At 40.2% G+C, this 18,024-nt stretch overlaps 1 protein-coding gene across 4 annotated transcripts in view; it reads left to right on the top strand.

The window, feature by feature from the left end:
• Nucleotides 1-13,089, top strand: part of LUC7L2 (LUC7 like 2, pre-mRNA splicing factor) — a 35,333-nt gene extending 22,244 nt beyond the window's left edge. For 3 of the 4 annotated variants that reach the window (XM_075078755.1, XM_075078764.1, XM_075078770.1), the window contains 6 exons: nucleotides 389-532; nucleotides 1,579-1,755; nucleotides 3,934-4,025; nucleotides 4,915-4,944; nucleotides 5,865-6,059; nucleotides 12,176-13,089. In XM_075078755.1, coding sequence (XP_074934856.1) covers nucleotides 389-532; nucleotides 1,579-1,755; nucleotides 3,934-4,025; nucleotides 4,915-4,944; nucleotides 5,865-6,059; nucleotides 12,176-12,368 — 831 coding nt within the window. In that variant the 3' untranslated portion in view covers nucleotides 12,369-13,089. Of the gene's footprint in view, nucleotides 1-388; nucleotides 533-1,578; nucleotides 1,756-3,933; nucleotides 4,026-4,914; nucleotides 4,945-5,864; nucleotides 6,064-12,175 lie in introns of those variants that run through there. The other variant, XM_075078779.1, reaches the window with a different exon arrangement.
• The last annotated feature ends 4,935 nt before the right edge of the window (nucleotides 13,090-18,024 follow it).

Below are 18,024 nucleotides of genomic sequence, written 5' to 3'. Positions count from 1 at the left end.
CATCCATAAAGTAAACAAAATTTTATGTGCTTTTCACTGGATCTTCTAACTGAAAAATTCATCATTTTTCGGCATATATATGCACTTCCTAGGAGGAATGGTTGTACAAATACTAATTTTGCAAGACTGTGGTATAGACAACAGTGTGAATTACTTGAAGTTTGCAAACAAAATCCTGCTCTGGAGTTGGTACATAGACTTGGTAACTCAGCCTTTCTCTGTGTGTTTTCACATGAGGCAACTTTGGTTTCACTTTTCCTGAAGAAGTTATCTCCGCATGTTTCGTTTAATTCTATCCTACTGAATTTGCATATTATTCAGTAGTAGTTCAGATGGTTTTCCATAATTAAAAGCTTTTCCTATGTTAAGCCTTTTCTTGTCTTTCAAGGCTGAAAGAGTTCATGAATTGAATGAAGAAATTGGGAAACTGCTGGCCAAAGTAGAACAGCTTGGAGCTGATGGGAATGTGGAAGAATCTCAAAAAGTAATGGATGAAGTGGAGAAGGCTCGGGTAAAGAAGAGAGAAGCAGAAGTAAGTTGATGGTGTAAGGGTTGGGGGATGGAGGGAGCAGGGTCCAATATTTAATTGGTTGGCATCTGTATAATGCAAGATGTCTTATCTGCTGTTGTTTCATTAACTAATTGCTTCGTATAAAATTAAAGAATTTGCTTTGCGGCATCCTGTACAGTTGAAGTTTCTACCTTATAAATATACTCCTGTGCTATTAAAATTCTACTCACTTTCACTTTATCTTAGTTTAGCTGTATTGGCCAGTTGTGTCTGTGGACACTACAGTTGTGTCTGTGTTTGGACTGACTTACGTGGTTAGGTCTCATGGCTCTTGCTGTGGCGACCCTGCAGTGCCTTGAGGTGCCCTGACGTGGCATGTACTGGAAGGCTTCAGTGAAAGAGAATTAGTCAAGGGTTTCCGTATCAGGCAAGTCAAAACGATCTTTGTAATGTCCAGGTGGCAGAGCTCACCAGGAGCTTTTGCATATAATATTTCACCAAGATACTTAAACTTATAGAAACAAACATCTGCAGTTGTTTTAATGGTACCAGAGGGGTTGCTGGCAGTCTTGCTTTTCTGCCATCTGAGTGTCTGTAGGTAAATTTTGCTCAGATAACTTGTTTAATTAGCATCTAAAATGCAGGTAGATTTCTCAGGAAACTACTGCTGTTTTAAACTGGGTTCAGAATTAAAACTGGTATGATATTTTCATAATATGTTAATACAGTAATTGTAGTGTTAACGTGTATTTGTTGTTCCATATGAAAAAGTTGTTCATCCTTCTAAGTAGTATGATCTTAAGTAAAGGCAGTAATCACCCCACTTTGTTTAATTAGCAAGGCAGTTGCCGATGTCCTGCACTTAAATATGTCCATTCTTGAAAATAAGGAACTTGCCTTGTATCTTAATGAGACAGGTGATTTATGAATAGTGTGAATTAACTAAAGGATGTGCTGGTGTACATTTAATTCAGTTTTCCATTTGTAGTATATCTCTTTGGTAAGGTGTTGTCCTGGTATTTCTGTGCATTGAGAAGTAACAGCAAATGTGGGTTTTTTTTTTCTAGGAAGTATACAGGAACTCTATGCCGGCCTCCAGCTTTCAGCAGCAGAAGCTACGGGTTTGTGAAGTGTGCTCAGCTTATCTTGGCCTCCATGACAATGACCGACGACTTGCTGACCACTTTGGAGGAAAACTACATTTAGGATTTATTGAAATAAGAGAGAAGCTTGAGGAACTCAGGGTAAATCATTCTTATATTTTTGTGTGCGTATATGTGTATGCTCCTACTTAATTATTTGCCAGGCAACCATAATGGAATATTTCTTTTTGGGCATGTGAATTTTTTTCATATTACTTTAAAATGTGGGATTTCATTAATCTACAAAACACTAAACATTCTAATTTAATATCAGTTATCTGGATAATTTGATAGGATGACCTCTTTCGCACTGAGGTCGATTAAAACACATGTTCAAAGGAATACGATTCTGCTTGTAAAATGGAGAACTGTATTTTGAACAACAGTGATGTTGAAACATATTTAGCAGTCATAGGAGACAGCCAAATGAACTTCTAGCCAGGTAATTAGCTAAAAGTAATGAGACTCTTGAAAATACAAGGACATGTAGTGGGCCTGAGTGAAATTTTATTTATTTAATTAGGATAAAGTGTTAATAGGGTAGTTAAAGTGTTAATAGTGTTGTAATCCTCATTTTTGGTACTAATACATAGGGAGGATGATAACAGATGGCGAAGTTTTCAAACTAAGATCTACAGAATTGCTTGGAGCTCAAACAATTTGTTTTATCCAGACAAAGATTAGGAGGTGACTTTCATTCTATAGGTACCAACAACTAAAGAAGATTTTTTGTTTTTTAAGTAACTTTTAGAGGCTTTTAAGCTTAACTGACAATAGATTAAGTAAGTTCGAACAACGCAAGGCTGCAGTTGTCCAAAGTCAGCATACAAAAAGATGTATATCCTGAAGTCAGGCTAGCTATTAAAATAATTGTTATGGGGAGGTTGCATGTCCTCTATAGCTTGAAGATGTGAAATCCAGTTGGAATATTATCCTAAACGACACTGTCTTGACCAGAAATCTTGTGCTGGAAGAAAGATTTACTGGAATTATCCTCTTGAACACCAAAAGTTTAGAATATGGTTTTGGACATAGATGCCATTTGACTTAATATGCAAATTATAACTGTAGAAGTCACTAAAGACAGTAGCTAAATGAGTTGAAGCCCTAAAAGCAGAAAATGCTGCTACTGAGTGAGTAAATTGGTTTGGTTTATATCTCATAATATTCCAGCTGTCTTGCATGGATACTGTGACTTACCCTGTGGAAAGCCCAACTCTTTCCATTGACTATAATGGTAATTTAGACTCCTAAATATAGCTGCTGTAACTTAAACCTTAGATGCCTAGAGTAGATCATGTGTGCTTCCTCTCATCCCTCTGTGAAATTATGCAGAGTCACTTGAACAAGAAACCTTGCTTGTAGTGAAATTATTGATATTGTGAAAGGAAGTATTGATATAATTTGACATAAAGGATTGAAATTAACTGATTATTTACACCATTCGGAAAAAAATGCATGGATGATTATTTCACATTCCCAAAGCATCAATAAAATAATCTTTTGAAGTACTTCGCTAACAAAAAAAGAAAACAATAACTATCCCCTCCTTCCTCAGAGCTCTCCTCAGAGATCTAATCAAGATGCTGCTGGGGCAATTCCACATCTCAGAAGAAGGTCTTTACAAAGAGTTGAATTTCTTGCATCATGTCCAGAAGGTGGCGAGACTTGGGTTTGGCCAGATCTCCAGTTGTGAGTTCCACATCTGAGGGCCCTCTACTGAGCGTGCCTTGTCCCCAGTAGTAGTGAGTTCAATCTGGGGGCTATCAGCTGAAACATCCTCTCTAATTATATGTCTCATGTTCACAATACAGAAACAAGTAGCCTCAAAACTAGGTATCAGCCCAACCAAGTCCTTTAAGACTAAGTATTTCTTTATGTCACAGCTGAAGGAGTTGATAAAACAATTAACTCCCAGTTTTGATTCCTTTCTACCTTTCCCAGTGGCCAAAAATGATAGGATTGGCATGGAAACTCTCACGTTAAAGGCATGACTTACTGCTCTGAATTCCCCTTCATGGAAAACCTAATATAACTCTACATATTTCAGGTCTTCGTGTAACACCCTTCTATTTGCTGCAGCTGTTCTGCAATAGCCTCTGTTTCTTGGAGAAAAAAATAATATATATACTGAGGAAGAGAGAGGAAATAATATACACAAGGGAAAGGGAATATACATGAGGGAAAGAACTGAATATTAACTGTCTAGATTATTTTTATAGCACCTTCATCTGAGAAATTTTGAAATGTAACTTAATAAATACATTCCTTTGCTTTTAGAGGATTGTGGCTGATAAACAGGAGAAACGAAATCAGGAACGTCTGAAACGTAGAGAGGAGAGGGAAAGAGAAGAAAGGGAGAAACTAAGGAGGTAGGCATCTATTTTAATTGCATATACAAAATGACCTATTTAAGTTTAATGGGAAAACTATGATGTAGTTCGTATACATTTTTAAATCTGCAGAATCACAATAGTCTGCATTCCTTGGAAACTTAAAAGGATTTTGAGTGAATTTTGTCTAACTCTTAAAAAATGAATTTTCATAGAAAGCCTTTGTAAAAACTACAGATAGAAGTGTGTCTACATATTTGAACAAATGGCCTTTAAATGACATAATTTTCAGGTGGGTACCTTGTTTTGAGACCTGAAGATATCAGCTTACACACATGTGAGTTCCTAACATCTGTTAGATATTTTCTTTACAGATGTTAGAAATCTTCCTTACTGGAAGTAGTTGAACGTGTGGCTGAGGAAATTAACTCCCTGTTCTTCTATGAAATAGTTGCTTCCAGGCCTTGTGGGGCTAGAGTGGAATGGAATCTGAACTGCAGTTCTCTTGACATGTCAGCTTCAGAGGTTAACAGTGTAAACTTTGAAATCTGTTACAGTCTGATAATGTGGCTGACAAGAAATAAGGGAGTACTGACTTGAACTATAAGCTTTTTCTGTGGGAGGGGTGGGAATAAAAAAAGCAGATTAGGTATCTTTTGGGTTTGTAGTATGGTAGGCTCAAAAAATAAAAAATTAATAACTTTTTTAAAAAAAAGACAACAAAGACAAAACAGTTGTCAAAGGGATATGTTTCCTGGTAAATATGTTAAAAGATGTTAACATCAAATAAAAGGCCTTTAACTAATTGCTAGTAAAATAAGAAATACAATAATAGGTCAACCAGTTTTGTTTATAGTTACTAAAATTACTTCATTTGATAATAAGATTCTGTAAGAAAAATTGATTTACTATTTTCCGTTTATTTCAGGTCGAGATCCCACAGCAAGCATACCAAAAGGTATATATATCTCCAGACGAGGAATACCATCAGTGAGGCTGGCCTTTCACAAGCTGAAACATAAGATTGTCTAGTACTATTAGTTTAAGATGTCCATCTTTACAGACAAAGCATTCTGTTACATAGTCATCTCTGTGTGTTTATACAGTATTTATCGTAATGCTGCTGAGTTTATACATGTATGTCTGTTTTGTGGCTACTACAATGCAACTTTTTGTCCCAAGTAATTCTTAGAACACAGAGAATTACTCTTTCTTCAGAACAGAAGCTTGTGGTTCATACCTTTTGGTGAAAACACATGGTTTTAAAATCCTAAGCACCATGTTACTTCTCAAGAGATGACCCATCAATAGTATGAGTTTTCTTCCTAACTTACATAGTTGAAGATCACAAGAGGTATTATTGCAAAGTGATTTAAAAAAAAAAATAAAATCAAAGAAAATCATTAACTTGTACAGTGTTTAGAGCCTTCCAGACTTGCTTTATTGTAGTAGCTATGGGGAAGGATATAGTCCTGCTTTCTCAGAACTATAATACGTAGGTTCTGGCAGATGATCCCTATCACTGCATCACAAAGTTCTGCAACTTTGGCTCATAAAGACAATATTTTAAAATTATGAAAAAGTAGGTTTTTTGCATATTTTTAATTCCTTTCAGAAGTCTGAATTGGCTATGCTGTCACCATACATACAGTCATGAATTAACTGTAAAATTGTCTGCATTGGTCAAAGGAGTTTGTAAGATTTATAATGTTGCTTTCCCATCTCTGCTTGCCTGTGATAGGACAATGCAATAGCTTTGAATGCTGCAGGTCATTCTCTCTACAGATTTGCTTATGCATAGAGTCCATAATATTTAAAGTACACTGATAGAGTAGCTAGGTGAATGCAATGTCTGGTTTAAGTCCTTTCCGTTCCTAGATCTAGGTCCCGAGAGCGCCGCAGACATCGGTCTCGCTCAGCCTCCCGGGAACGAAAGAGAAGGACTCGCTCCAAATCCCGTGAGAAACGCCATCGTCACAGGTCTCGCTCTAACAGCCGCAGCCGGAGTCGCAGCCATCATAGAAGCAGGCATAGTTCCAGGGAGAGAAGCCGAGAACGCAGCTCCAAAAAGAGGTAAACGTTAGCCTAGAAATAAATGGCTTTTCCTAGATGTGTGGTGAGAATTTTTGCACTAAATTTACATTTAGCACTTGGTAATTTAAACGTATTTTGAGACTGTCTCAGATTTCAGTTATACCTTTAGCATATTTATGATTTGACATACAGTAGTGATATTTTTTTAATTAATAAAAATAATAGGGTCATGTATTATTTCTGTTTTGGAGGAGTGATATATGGTATTAGCGTCAAGTTGATAATACTACCAGCTTCCTGCAGTGTAGAAAGTCAAATAGTTATCTCCATTTGAACCCAGGGATATCAGCAGTCTTACTGTTATCCATTTGTTTTTTCCCTTGGGCTCCTGTTCCCAGCACTCAACCCCATCTGTTTTGTACTGGGCCAGATAAAAACAAGTTTAGATATGCCTGAAAATAAACTTGTTGCGTTGCATCTGAAGATGTTGCTTTGCAAGGGAAGTGGCTCAACTCCTGAATGAAGGATTACTGCAGAGAGCAGTCTGGGGCTGTTGCTTTTGAATGTCTCGATTGCTGTCTGCTCCTCAGGTTTTGCTGGCTTATTTTAGATGAGTGAGGTAAGTGTAATTTAGAAGAGTGTTGGAATTACACAAGGCATCTGGAAGGGAGGTCGGCACATAAGCAGGGTTCCTTTCTTGTACAGCTCAGCCACTGTGGCGTTGAGTTAAGTGCAGGCCTTAAAACCGTGGCAGACTGTTGACTTACAAGAAGAGAAAAGATCTGGTTTTGAAGTGGCTGCACATGCAGGGGTATATAATTCGAATTATCTTAGGATTTAAATCACCAAGGATGGAGAAATATGTGTTGAGTATGTTCAAGTATCTGTCGTCTCTTTGTCCTAAAAATGGACTTCTTTCTTCCTGGAGTAGGTAGGTGACTCTAGTCCCATTGTGCTCTGTAACAGAGCAAAGAAGATGATACGGTTGATTCAGGTTGTCTTTTCCTTCTTTCTGCTGCAGATGTATAAAACTTAAATGTCCAGCACTCTAGTTGATACAATCAGTAATGTCTGGTATTTAAAATTCTTCAGGGTGTTCTTTAATGTCCTAAAGTCAACGTTTCAGACTCAGCAATTTCCATCTTGATTGTAGCCTGTCATCACAGTTATCCTAAAGAGCATGCCTCTTCAAGGCACTCACAATGGCAGATCAGCAAATCTTCAAACCTGTAGGTTTTAAGTCTTAGAATAGACATTTTCCTTTGAATCAACACATTTGTTAACTTGGATGAACCAATGTATAGAGCTTATGCTCAAATTGCCTTTAATCCTTCAATGTGCAAGGCTCAATTTCAGTCCTTCAAAGAAAACTATACTGATTGATTGTTCCAGGATTCTCACTGTAGTTGTTCAAACTCTCCAATACGATATACGCAATGCAAATGATGCATTGTCTTCTGTAGGTTGGCAGAGAAATATGTAAGAACAAGAAAATAGTGTGCACCATTGGTGCTCTCCATACAGCAGTAAACATGTCAGTTTCACTGCCAAAAGTGAAAGCACAAGGCAATTTGAAGATGAAGTCAGTGTCCTTTTGCAAGATGCTGTAAAAGGATAAGCCCTTCAGGCTTTGTTTTGTGTGGATGAGTTAAAAAAAATGTAATGTGCTTCAGGGCACAAGATTTCAACCATACGATATTCAGTACTGGAAATATTTCTCCTGATGTCCGTCCCTGCCCTGAAGGAACCAAACACACCTCGGTTGGAAGAATCCTTGGTACAAATAAGAGTTTTGCATTACTGTTAACTTGAGGGAAGAAATTTCTGTGCCATCATTAGCAGGTCTTACCTCTTATTTCTCTGAGGTCAAGCAAAATTTTTGGTCTTAAAGTACATGTATTGTGTTTTCAAGAGACCAAAGGAATCTTTCAGCTATGATCTTGCCACACTGGGACCAGGACAGCTATTGAACTTCCAGCCAGGCTGGATACCTCCTTTTTAGAGATGCCCTTCTAGCCTTTAGAGCTGCTTTTCACATGAATGTGGGAGAAGCCTTTCTGTTGAATACCATATCACTGTTAATGCCAGTAACCAGAATAAACCTGAACTTGCAGACTCAAATATATTATACATCTGTGTCTCCTAAGAACTCTTTTTCTAGTCCAGGGGAGTACTTGTTGCCAAATCCTATTTTTAAAAGTTTGGGGTTGGTGTTTGGGACTTTTTTTGTGTGTGTGGTTGTTTTGTTTTGGGATTGGCTTTTTTTGAGGAATTTCTTAAAATTCTGATGTGAAATGCTTCTATTTAAGCATGTCTTCCTTAAGCTTGAAACGTTCAGGTGTCCAAGGAATTCTGGCCAAGAATACTCTGGAAAATAAAAGACACATTCCAGCAAGTTAAATTCTTCAGGAAGGAGTCATAGCCTTTTGGTTTTAATAACCAAATAAATTGAGATCTGGGGAGCATGGTGCTTTTGCCAAACTCTTGCAGAAGAGCAGAAGCAATAGAAAGACAGGTGAAAGCTGCAGCAGTGGCAACCCATAGTGTCACTACTTCTAGGGCCTTAAGGGAAGTGTGAAGTGGTGGTTGCGATGTGGGAAGAGTTGCATCATTTTATGTTAACCTAAAGCCTTCAGTGTGATTTTTTTTTTTTTTCTTTTTTTGGTGGGGGGGCAAGGGCTTGGTTAAAGTACTGTAAGATACAGTTATTGTAGGCTGCTGAATCCTGCTATAAAAGCTGTTCATGTGTCTGGGTTTTTTCAGTTTTGATAGCATCCATTATGGCTTCAACATGTAAGCATACTAGACAATTAGACTCCTTACTGGAGAAATTCTTGATGTGCTTCTCCTGGAAGTCATTTTCCCATTTTGTTCTGTATAACAGCATTATCACAGGGAAACATGCTGGGTGGTGTTTGCAGCAAACCATGCAATTCCTTCTTGTTTCCCTGTCCACCTCTCTTCAGAAAGTATTTTCCAAAAAGCCTTTCACATAAAATGAAAACCTGCCACCTCTCAGATACTTTTGTTCTGAAAGATACTTCTTTTTTCTCATATTGAGGTGGAACAAACTTCTTTACTGTGTGGGTGACAGGTAACAATGGAACAGGCTGCCCAGGGAGGTTGTGGAGTCTCCTTCCCTGGAGACATTCAAAACCCACCCGGATGCATTCCTGTGCCCCCTGCTCTAGGTGTGCCTGCTCAAGGAGGGGGGTTGGACAAGATGATCTCCAGAGGTCCCTTCCAACCCCTACCATTCTGTGAAAGTAAAGGGATGTTTATCATGTCTATATCTGAGATAAATTCTACAAATTCCTAAATTTGTCTGAAAAACATGTTTTCTTTAATCTGTATCATCATTCACCCTGTGGATAGATTTAAATCTCTTGATGGCTGGGATCTCGTTTCAAATTCATCAGTATAAGGAGCGGACCCCCACACTCTGTGGGCGCAACAACTGAATGTATACAAAGTATCCGGCAATAGTAGAAAATCCAAGATAATGGGAGAGCATCTGGTAATAACAGCAATGTACCTAAGGTAATAGGAACTCTAGGTCTGCCCAGGCTTGGATTACTGGCTTATCAAGAGCAGGTCCTGCTTTTCCTCACTGTTAGCTCTAGGTTCCAAATAACTAAAACGAATCATCTTTCATCTCATTAGAAACAAAATACCTAATTAGTTGTTCTTGATTTGCAGTGGGGAACTGAATATTTGCAGTTAGATTTTGGGATGCATACTCAGTAAGATCATTCATGACAGCAGAGCTAAATGTGGGTAAATTTAGAAACGGTTGTGTCAGTATGCTTGAGCCTGATTGCAAGAATTCATGTGACAAGGGCTAATGTACTCCCATATAGACATTGTATGGATAAATAGAGTACCTGAAGTCATAACATGGGGCTTCATTTCACCTGGCTTTAGATGACTAGGTCAGATGTAAATCTCATGAGTTGTATTACAGACTTATCTGACATAATTTTTTGTCTATTTTAAGATGAGACAAATCAGGTCTTAAAGTATCTATTTATTCTGCTGGCTGTTAAGGAAATCTGGCTGATTAGCGTAGATGTCTATGCTGCAGACATTTAAAGCTGGGTGAGGTAGATCCCACTTTCAGTATTTAGATTATTTTTTTTTTTCTAAATATCCTTCAGATCCTGGTTGACAACAGGGTATTTTAGGCCTATGCTAATTCTCTGCTGTGGTAGAGAAGTACAGACTTTGTTTTCCTGGTTTTCTGTTTTGTGTGGGGTTTTTTGTTTGTTTTTGTTTGTGTTTATTTCAAGTTAAAAGCCAGGAAAAGCACCGGCCCATTTAGTCAAGCATCTTACCCCTTGGAAGGTTTGAAACTGTAGCCACATCTTTCTCTGCTTTCATAGATCTGAGTGGCTGCTCTAGGATTTTCCTAGACTGCCAAGGCTGCCCTAGGATTTTTGTCCCAGGCTATTTACTAGTTTTTTCTGTCCTCAGGCCCAATGCAGGCATCCGCAGATACTGTCTTGGAACCAGTATCATGTATTATAACACGATTCATAGTTGGTGAATGTAACAGTGTGGATGCTGCCCACATACCTGGTGATGTGGGTGGTTTCTGCTGAAGAATCCACTTGATCAATTAGGAAGTAATGCTTTCTGAGCGTTCTAGATAATACAAATCTAGTAGAGGTTCTAATTCTAAAGGCTATACCTTGCCCTTGAGAAAGGCAGGAATAGTATTTTAGTTCTAAGCCTTCTGGCAGTAATGCTGCTTGCTAAAGTGACTTTCACATCACTATTCTGTGATTGATTAAAGCCAGTCTTCCTTCTTGTCAGCTGATTAGAGAATCGCCTGTAGAGGGGTGGGACAGCTGGACAAATGCATCTTGCATTCCCCCAAAAGTGTGTTGAATGAAAAGCCAAAGCTGTGGATGGCATCACGTCCTATCTGCCTGCCTGTTCTAGGATTAGTTACTAGAGTTAGCCTGAGTCAATCAGCTTGGAAGCATTGTTACTTCTGCAGGGGACTTGGAGCGCAAGCTACTTGTGGAACAACTATACTAACTCCAGTGTTACATGTAGCTTCTCTTCTTGTCTGGCGTGTGGTTTGTGGAATAGGAGCAGTGCCTGTGGATCCCAGTGTTCGCAAATACTGTCTTCCAATAGAATACATTGTAGGGAAAGTATTCTTGCCAGCTGAGGAACTAAAATGAAAGGTCATTTCTTTGTAAGCTTAGAAAAGGAAATTAGTGCAGGACTTCAGCTTTGAAGTGATGAGAGTAACTTTCTGTAAGTGGAAACAGTACCGTCTCACTGTCCAGTGCACCATTTTTTCAATTAAGAAATTAGTGGCTAGCTTTATAGCATGCTGTTAAGATTTTTCTGTGAAAGTATGTATTAGATCCTTTTACAATTGCAGTACATCTTAAAATGAATATGTGATGTTTTTCAGCAACAGGCTTAGGTGCACTCTGTGAGGGAATATAGAGGAGGGTGTCTAATCCAGGTTTTTTCCAATACAGGTAGCTCATTTAATTTAAAACTATGCAGATTGTTTAACAGAACAGCTTTTCTCTGGCTCCATTGTAAAGGTTTTGAAGATGCCATCAGAGTAAAGTATCTTAAAATAACACCACCCTAACACTGCAGAATCACACAAGGGATAGGTTTTGCTAGAAGAATTAATTGTAGCACAGATTCCAGATTTGTTTTTTATTTGCATGTAATAGTCTCATTCCAGAATTATGCAAGTTACTTTCCCCCTGCTTTTAATCAAACTCCCATTTTTAAACATATTTTTAAAGTTTGTAATTTATGTCTGAGATAGGCTAGACTTTCTTAAGCTAGAGACTATAGATAGATGAGAAATTTCAGTTAAACTTCTGTTAATGCAAGCTTCAGAGTGGAGGTTGAAAATAAGAGGGAAGCACGTTGACCTTAATCTGGGTCTGTAACAACTGTAGATTAAAATCTGCCTCTATCAATACTTGTGTTTTGAAATTGGAAGTAGGAAAGGGAGAAAAGAGAATGATTTCTGACGTCTTCTCATACAATCCTATATATATATATAAATCTAAAGTTAGTTGGAAAAACAAGGAAAATGTAAAATCAAAATGCTGTTTGATAGCTACAGAATCATGACTGACTTGAATTCTCAAATTCACTGCACTTTTCAGATCCTCAAAAGAAAGGTCTTCCAGAGACAAAGAACGCTCAAGAGATCGTGATAGAACATCACGTGATAAAGATAGAAGCTCAAGAGAGAGGTCACCGCGCGATTTCAAAGACAAGAAACGTTCTTATGAAAGTGCTAATGGCCGATCGGAAGACCCGAGGAGCTCAGAAGAGCGTGAAGCAGGGGAGATATAACTGGCTGTATATTCACCTGATTTCTAGCTTCCTATGGAGTTGCATACTATGGTTTAGTTTACAGTTGTTCAAAGGGACACCAGTGAGCAGTTCCAGACACTGATCCAACTAGGGTAGATGTACAGTATATAAAAGTGGTTATAACCAAGTCAGAATTAAACCCCATCAATTAATGATGCCTAAAGCTGGGTCCTGGACTTCCACCAAGTTGTAAAGCTTTTCTGAAAGATCGCTCTTTATTCAGGACAACAGTTTTATGTACCAAGATGCAGATCTCAATGTTTTTAATCTCCTTTCCAATACAAGTTAGTGAACAAATTATATTGTACTACTTGCCTTGGGTGCTTTTGAACCTTTATAAATTCTCCAATTCTGCTCCAGTCAAAACAGCAGCATTGAAAGGTTGTATTTTTTGGGGGGGTTTTGTTTGCTTTTTTGTAAGAGGGTGGGTGGATGGATGGATATTAACTTTAAGGTTTTGTTCCCAGTGACTTTTTTTTTTGTTTGGGAACTTAGGAGTTGATTACAGTGGGAGCATTTAGACAGGAATGTGTGCTGGAGAAAGCGGAAATGTCTTTTTACAGTGCCTATTTAGTCTTGGAAATTGAACAGCTGTTGCATTAAATCTTTTTTATTTCTACTTAAATTTTGAAATCAAAGCCAGTCCCATATCTGTACCATTTAATTGGTATGTGTTCAATATATTTGTTTTTTTCCATAAGGACTCTTTCTGCTTTTTCTTGTGGGGTGTAAACGGCACATCCTTAATTGTATTAAAAACAAACAAAAAACCAGCAACAACAAACAAAAACTAAGAACAAAAAAAATAAAAAAAATAAAAAAAAGAAACCACATTGTCCAATAACTTAAAGATATACTGGTCTCTTAAGGTGGTTACTTAGCAGTTCAGTCCTTTAAAAACTAGCATTTAGTTATTAAGAGTTTTAAACACGCACGTGTGCTCTAGGAGAAGCAGTCTCTCAGATTGCAATCCTGATTGTCCTAAGATCTTGAAAGCCAGAAACATGTGGAATCATAATGATCATGGCACAACCACTAACTCCTTAATGACTTCAATTTCAAAAAGCAGTATTTCATTTAGGCGCAACTGCCTTAACATAACAGGATTGCTGTCAGTCCTGTCGGATCGAAAGTGCTTTGGGCATATAAATTATTAAAATATGCCCTGCCCTCACACAGAGGAATTTAGAGATTGGTAAGTTCTCCTTGAGGTAGCATCACTGAGTTGCTTAACAGTGATGTGTAAGAGCAGCGTTTGTAATGATTTATTGGCGTTCTCAGAGGTTCTGTGGACTCTCCTCTATCTCCCTAGTCCAAGTGCCTCTGTAGGCCCGCTCATCGTGGGTGTGTAATATCACTATAAATTCACTGTGTGCATTTTTCCTCAGTGTCTTTTCTGTAGCTTCTTCAGTATGGTCAGAACATACATGGGTGATAATTCTAACACAGTGGATATTTCAGCAGTATTTGGGTGGCAGTAAAGGCTAGAACAGGACCTTTGCGTCGCAGCAAGGACTTGTATTCAACATAGCACATACCCTTCACTTCAGAATTCATGTCATTTTAGGCTCCTAAAAAAATTCTGTAATAATGATGGCCGACTGAACACTTTAATTATTATTATTGACCCATTTGAAATCTGAAAATGAGCTTCCTTATTGGGAATGCTTTAGTTTCCTGCGTGGCCCAGCTGCGCAATGAATGTGTGTTACCAGCGTTTGTCCCTCCGGTGTGAGCACACTGTATAAGCGCTTGCTAATGTCTGTTGTCACACCTTTGTTAATGGAATTCTAGTGCTGTGACAAAAGGTGAACAGTCACTTCTAGATGCATCTTGCATAGCAGAATTGACAGTGAGTCTATTGCTAACTCCTTTGGAATTCCTTTCTGGAGTAAAAGTATTCCAGAAATACTGAGAACCTGTCTCCCCCTGCAGCCAGCAACTAGAAATTGGGTATGGGGGTGGGGGGTGGGAATCTGCATACTGTGACAAAACACTGCTTAGACTTCTTACTAGCAAATTCTGGATAACATGCCATTGGTTTTACAAATGGCTCTTAAATTCAGTTATGAGGATTGGATTGGGGCCTTTCCTTATTTATAGGGTTTTGTGGGGTGCTGAGCTTCATAGTATCCAAGTACCACACCAGTGTTAAACAGGGAGAAGGTAAGTCTTACCCCAGTATCCTGATAAAATCATACAAATTACATGTAGAAATTCATGCCTGGAATGAGGACTGGAGTGCAGTTAGGAAGAGAACTGAATTAAGGTGATTGATGAAACCCTTCTTCTGATGCAAGAGATCTGGAACATCTATGAGGAAGGGAGACTCCTTTATTAGTTGTGCCTAAGTAAGGATCTTCCACCCTTCCACCAGAACCAAGCTATTTTAATTTCCAGGAAGGTGGAACTGAGACATTCATCACCTGTGTGTTTCCTGCTCAGCTGCTGAAGAGCGGTATTGACTGACATCGATTTGCATGGTCAAAATAACTAAGAAAGGGGTCTGGGGAAAATAAATCTCTGTCCATCTCTGCTGCATCATATAAGGGAAAAAGCTTTGATGCCAATCAAATAGTGGGGGCTTCAGTACTTGTGGTCTTTAATTTCCCAGTTCTCAGTAAATGGTTCCGCAATTGTTAAATCTGATTTCTTGTCTAGAACCAGATCATAAATACAAGGGTGAGCTCATTCAGAAGATCAAACCTGGATCAAGTATGTCCTACAGGCCTGGATCACACAAAGTATCATCTGTCCACCCTGCTTACGACTTCCCACACCAAGCCTGGTTGTCCGGCTTTTCTCCCTTCAGTTGTTTTTTCAACCATTGATTCTTAAGCAATTGAGAGAGCTGGAGGTGGGGGGGTGCTAGACCCACAGGGGGTCCCTGGGGCATGCTGTGCAGTGGTCTGTGCTGCTACTACTTTGCCAAGAGTTCTTGCAGGTCTGTAGGTCCCTTAGGGGGCCTGAGTGCTGAGAGACCTTGAGGCCCTTCCTATTTGAGGAAAATACCTTCCCTCTCCCTTAAGGAGGCTTACTGTGGCCTGGGAAAGGGGATGGAGCTCCTGAGGGAGCTGTAGCTGAGCATCTCTGTGAAGTTTTGCTGACATTGTGGTACCTCCATAGCAATTTTTATCAGACTGCAGGTGTACAAATTGAGCAAAAAGGGTAGATTATTTCATTTATCTGCTGTTTGAAATGCAGCCAGCCTGCAAGCATTATTCTCCGAAAGCTCTGGGTCTGAATTAGTCAGGGGAGTGTAAAACAGAAGAACATTAAGACGGTAAGCAGCTGGAGGATGGCACGCTACCAGAAATGAGGTCCTCTCCTGAGCGTACGTGAGTTGCTTTTCCTGTTGGAGCAGGAGGAACCATACAGTGAAGCGGTGACATTTCCAAGCAGAGAGGTGCCTGGCCTAGTGCAGCCGTATCGCGTTACCCAGCATCAGACTTGCCAGCAAAGCTGGCAGAGGAGGCTGTTCCTATCTGTGCCCTTGCCTTCCATCACATAGCCAATCTGGGATTGATCCGTCTCTTGCTACAGTGCAAACCCTAGCCCCGGAGCCCTTCTCTCTGTCCAATCTATCTTGCACCAGTTTGTGCCTTTGAGGCACCTTCCACTCTGCTCCACGGCAGTGGGAGAAAATAGGTGACCCAATGGCGTAAGCCAATGCAAATGAATAATTATGCGAACCTTAACTAGCCTTGGAGCAGGCATTATCTATTTAGCTGAAGGGAAAAATGATAGCGACTTGCCTTAAGACACCTGGGGCCAGCACAAGACAGCTAAAGGCATGGGTGGGTACAACCGAGGGAATGGTTTCAGCTGTAGGAACAAGAAGATCCTGTGGTGCTGAAGACGAATCAGCAGCATGTGCTGTCTCCTGCACGACTGTTACGAACTCAAGCAGATCGCAGTTGCAGCCAGCATTTAACAAAGTGTAAATGCAGAATAGCTACGTGCCAGAGGTGATGGCAGTGTGCACTGTGTTGCGTAAGGGTCGGCAGCACCTGGTAGCCCCCCTCCGCCCAGTTTACTATTCTCTATCCCACGTTTCACATCCCACCTTTCTCAGTAGAGTTGTCCTTTGTTCAGAAAACAGTAGAGGTTAGTTTCTCCTGATGCAGTGGCTTATAAAAAGTGTTAATGCGATCTTCATTCAGTCCTGTATGGTTCTTGGTCTTTGTTTTTTTGCTTTGATCAATTTTTTTCTGTTTGCTTCTTAATAAATTCTTACATTGTTACTGCTCATGCAATTCTTTAATTCTTTTCAGTAAGACCCAGAGATCTGGCTTTTACTGTAGCCTGCAAAACTGGGAAGCAGTGGACTGCGGGGCAGGGGTTTCCAGCAGCTGGAAACACAGGGGAAGAGAGGAAGAAATGTTTGTTTCTTTGTCTCTTTGATAAAGAGGCTCTCCTCTTTATCCCTGCATTCCCTTCTGCAGGCACATAGTGGACAGTCAGCGGGGCAACTGGAAAATCCTCTCATGACTTGTTGCTCCTGGCTCTGGCTGTTCACCTCCTGTTGCTGGGGAAACCACAGTCCCAAACCGTGGCCCCAAACCTCTTCCCCAGGCCCTCAGTGGTGCTGCACAGCACACCACAGGCAAGCAGCATCCTAGAAAATGCAACAGTGGGGAGCTGGGATTAGCTAGCAACAAAGCAGGGCTGGCCACGAGCAAGGTCAAAAAGGGCCTGACAGATAGTAGGAAGTGCTGCGGCTGTACAGTCCTTCCCCAGGCTTAAATGATCTGGCAAATGCTGACTGTAGTAAAGTATTGATGGGGATGCTCAGGAGCACAAAGGTTAGACGTGTTCCGGGGGCTGGCTCAGAGGGGCTGCAAACTTTCTCAGCAGGAGCTGTTGGGCACCACCCACGTCAAAGGCCTGCTTGAGCCTCTGCGTATCCATCGCTAGAAGATGACAACCGGGTTGGGGACTTTGCATCAAACTACTGTAACTTATTAAAATGCTGCCATCTTCCTAAACTCAAACTGGTTTGCAACACAGCAATGGGAGTAAAGAACTGCTGATTTCCAACAGGTGGGGGCAACTGCTGCCTTGACGGAGGGTGGGACAGTAATCCAGATGTTAGTTCCAATGTTTCACAGCCATTGTCTTCCTTGTCCTAAAATTCTGCCTCTGCTTGTAACTCCGTGCAAAGCTCTGCTGGTGGCCCACGCTAATGTATGTTTCAGTGCGATGTTGGGATCAGCCTGCTCTGCCTGACGGCAGTGGTTACCAGCTGCCAGGTGTCCTTGGTGGGCAGCCTGGGAAGGGTGGATGGAGGTCAGCAGCACCGGCATCACCAGCAGCATGCCTCTGAGTCGTCTGCTCCCATATGGTTGTGCAGGGGGAAGGTAAAGCACTGTGGTGCTGCCTGAGAGAGAGCCACCACAGCAGTGCTTTCTCCTGGGGAAATGCTTTCAGGGACATCAGAAGCAGAAGCCTGGGATCTCCAAGGCAAGCATACAAAATATTCTTGCAGTACAGCGAGGCTGCTGTTTCTGTTGTCCACTGAGTAAGCAAATGATTCAGTCTAGGATGCTGCTGGCTCACCAGGAAAAAGAAAAAAAAATTCCTATGTGTCTGAGGCTTGTTTGATACCAACCATGTGCAATCTGACCAGTATAAC

This window comes from Phalacrocorax aristotelis, chromosome 1 (genome assembly GCF_949628215.1).
Source record: "Phalacrocorax aristotelis chromosome 1, bGulAri2.1, whole genome shotgun sequence".
Classification (NCBI taxonomy): domain Eukaryota; kingdom Metazoa; phylum Chordata; class Aves; order Suliformes; family Phalacrocoracidae; genus Phalacrocorax; species Phalacrocorax aristotelis.
This window is presented reverse-complemented; position numbering and strand designations above follow the sequence as displayed.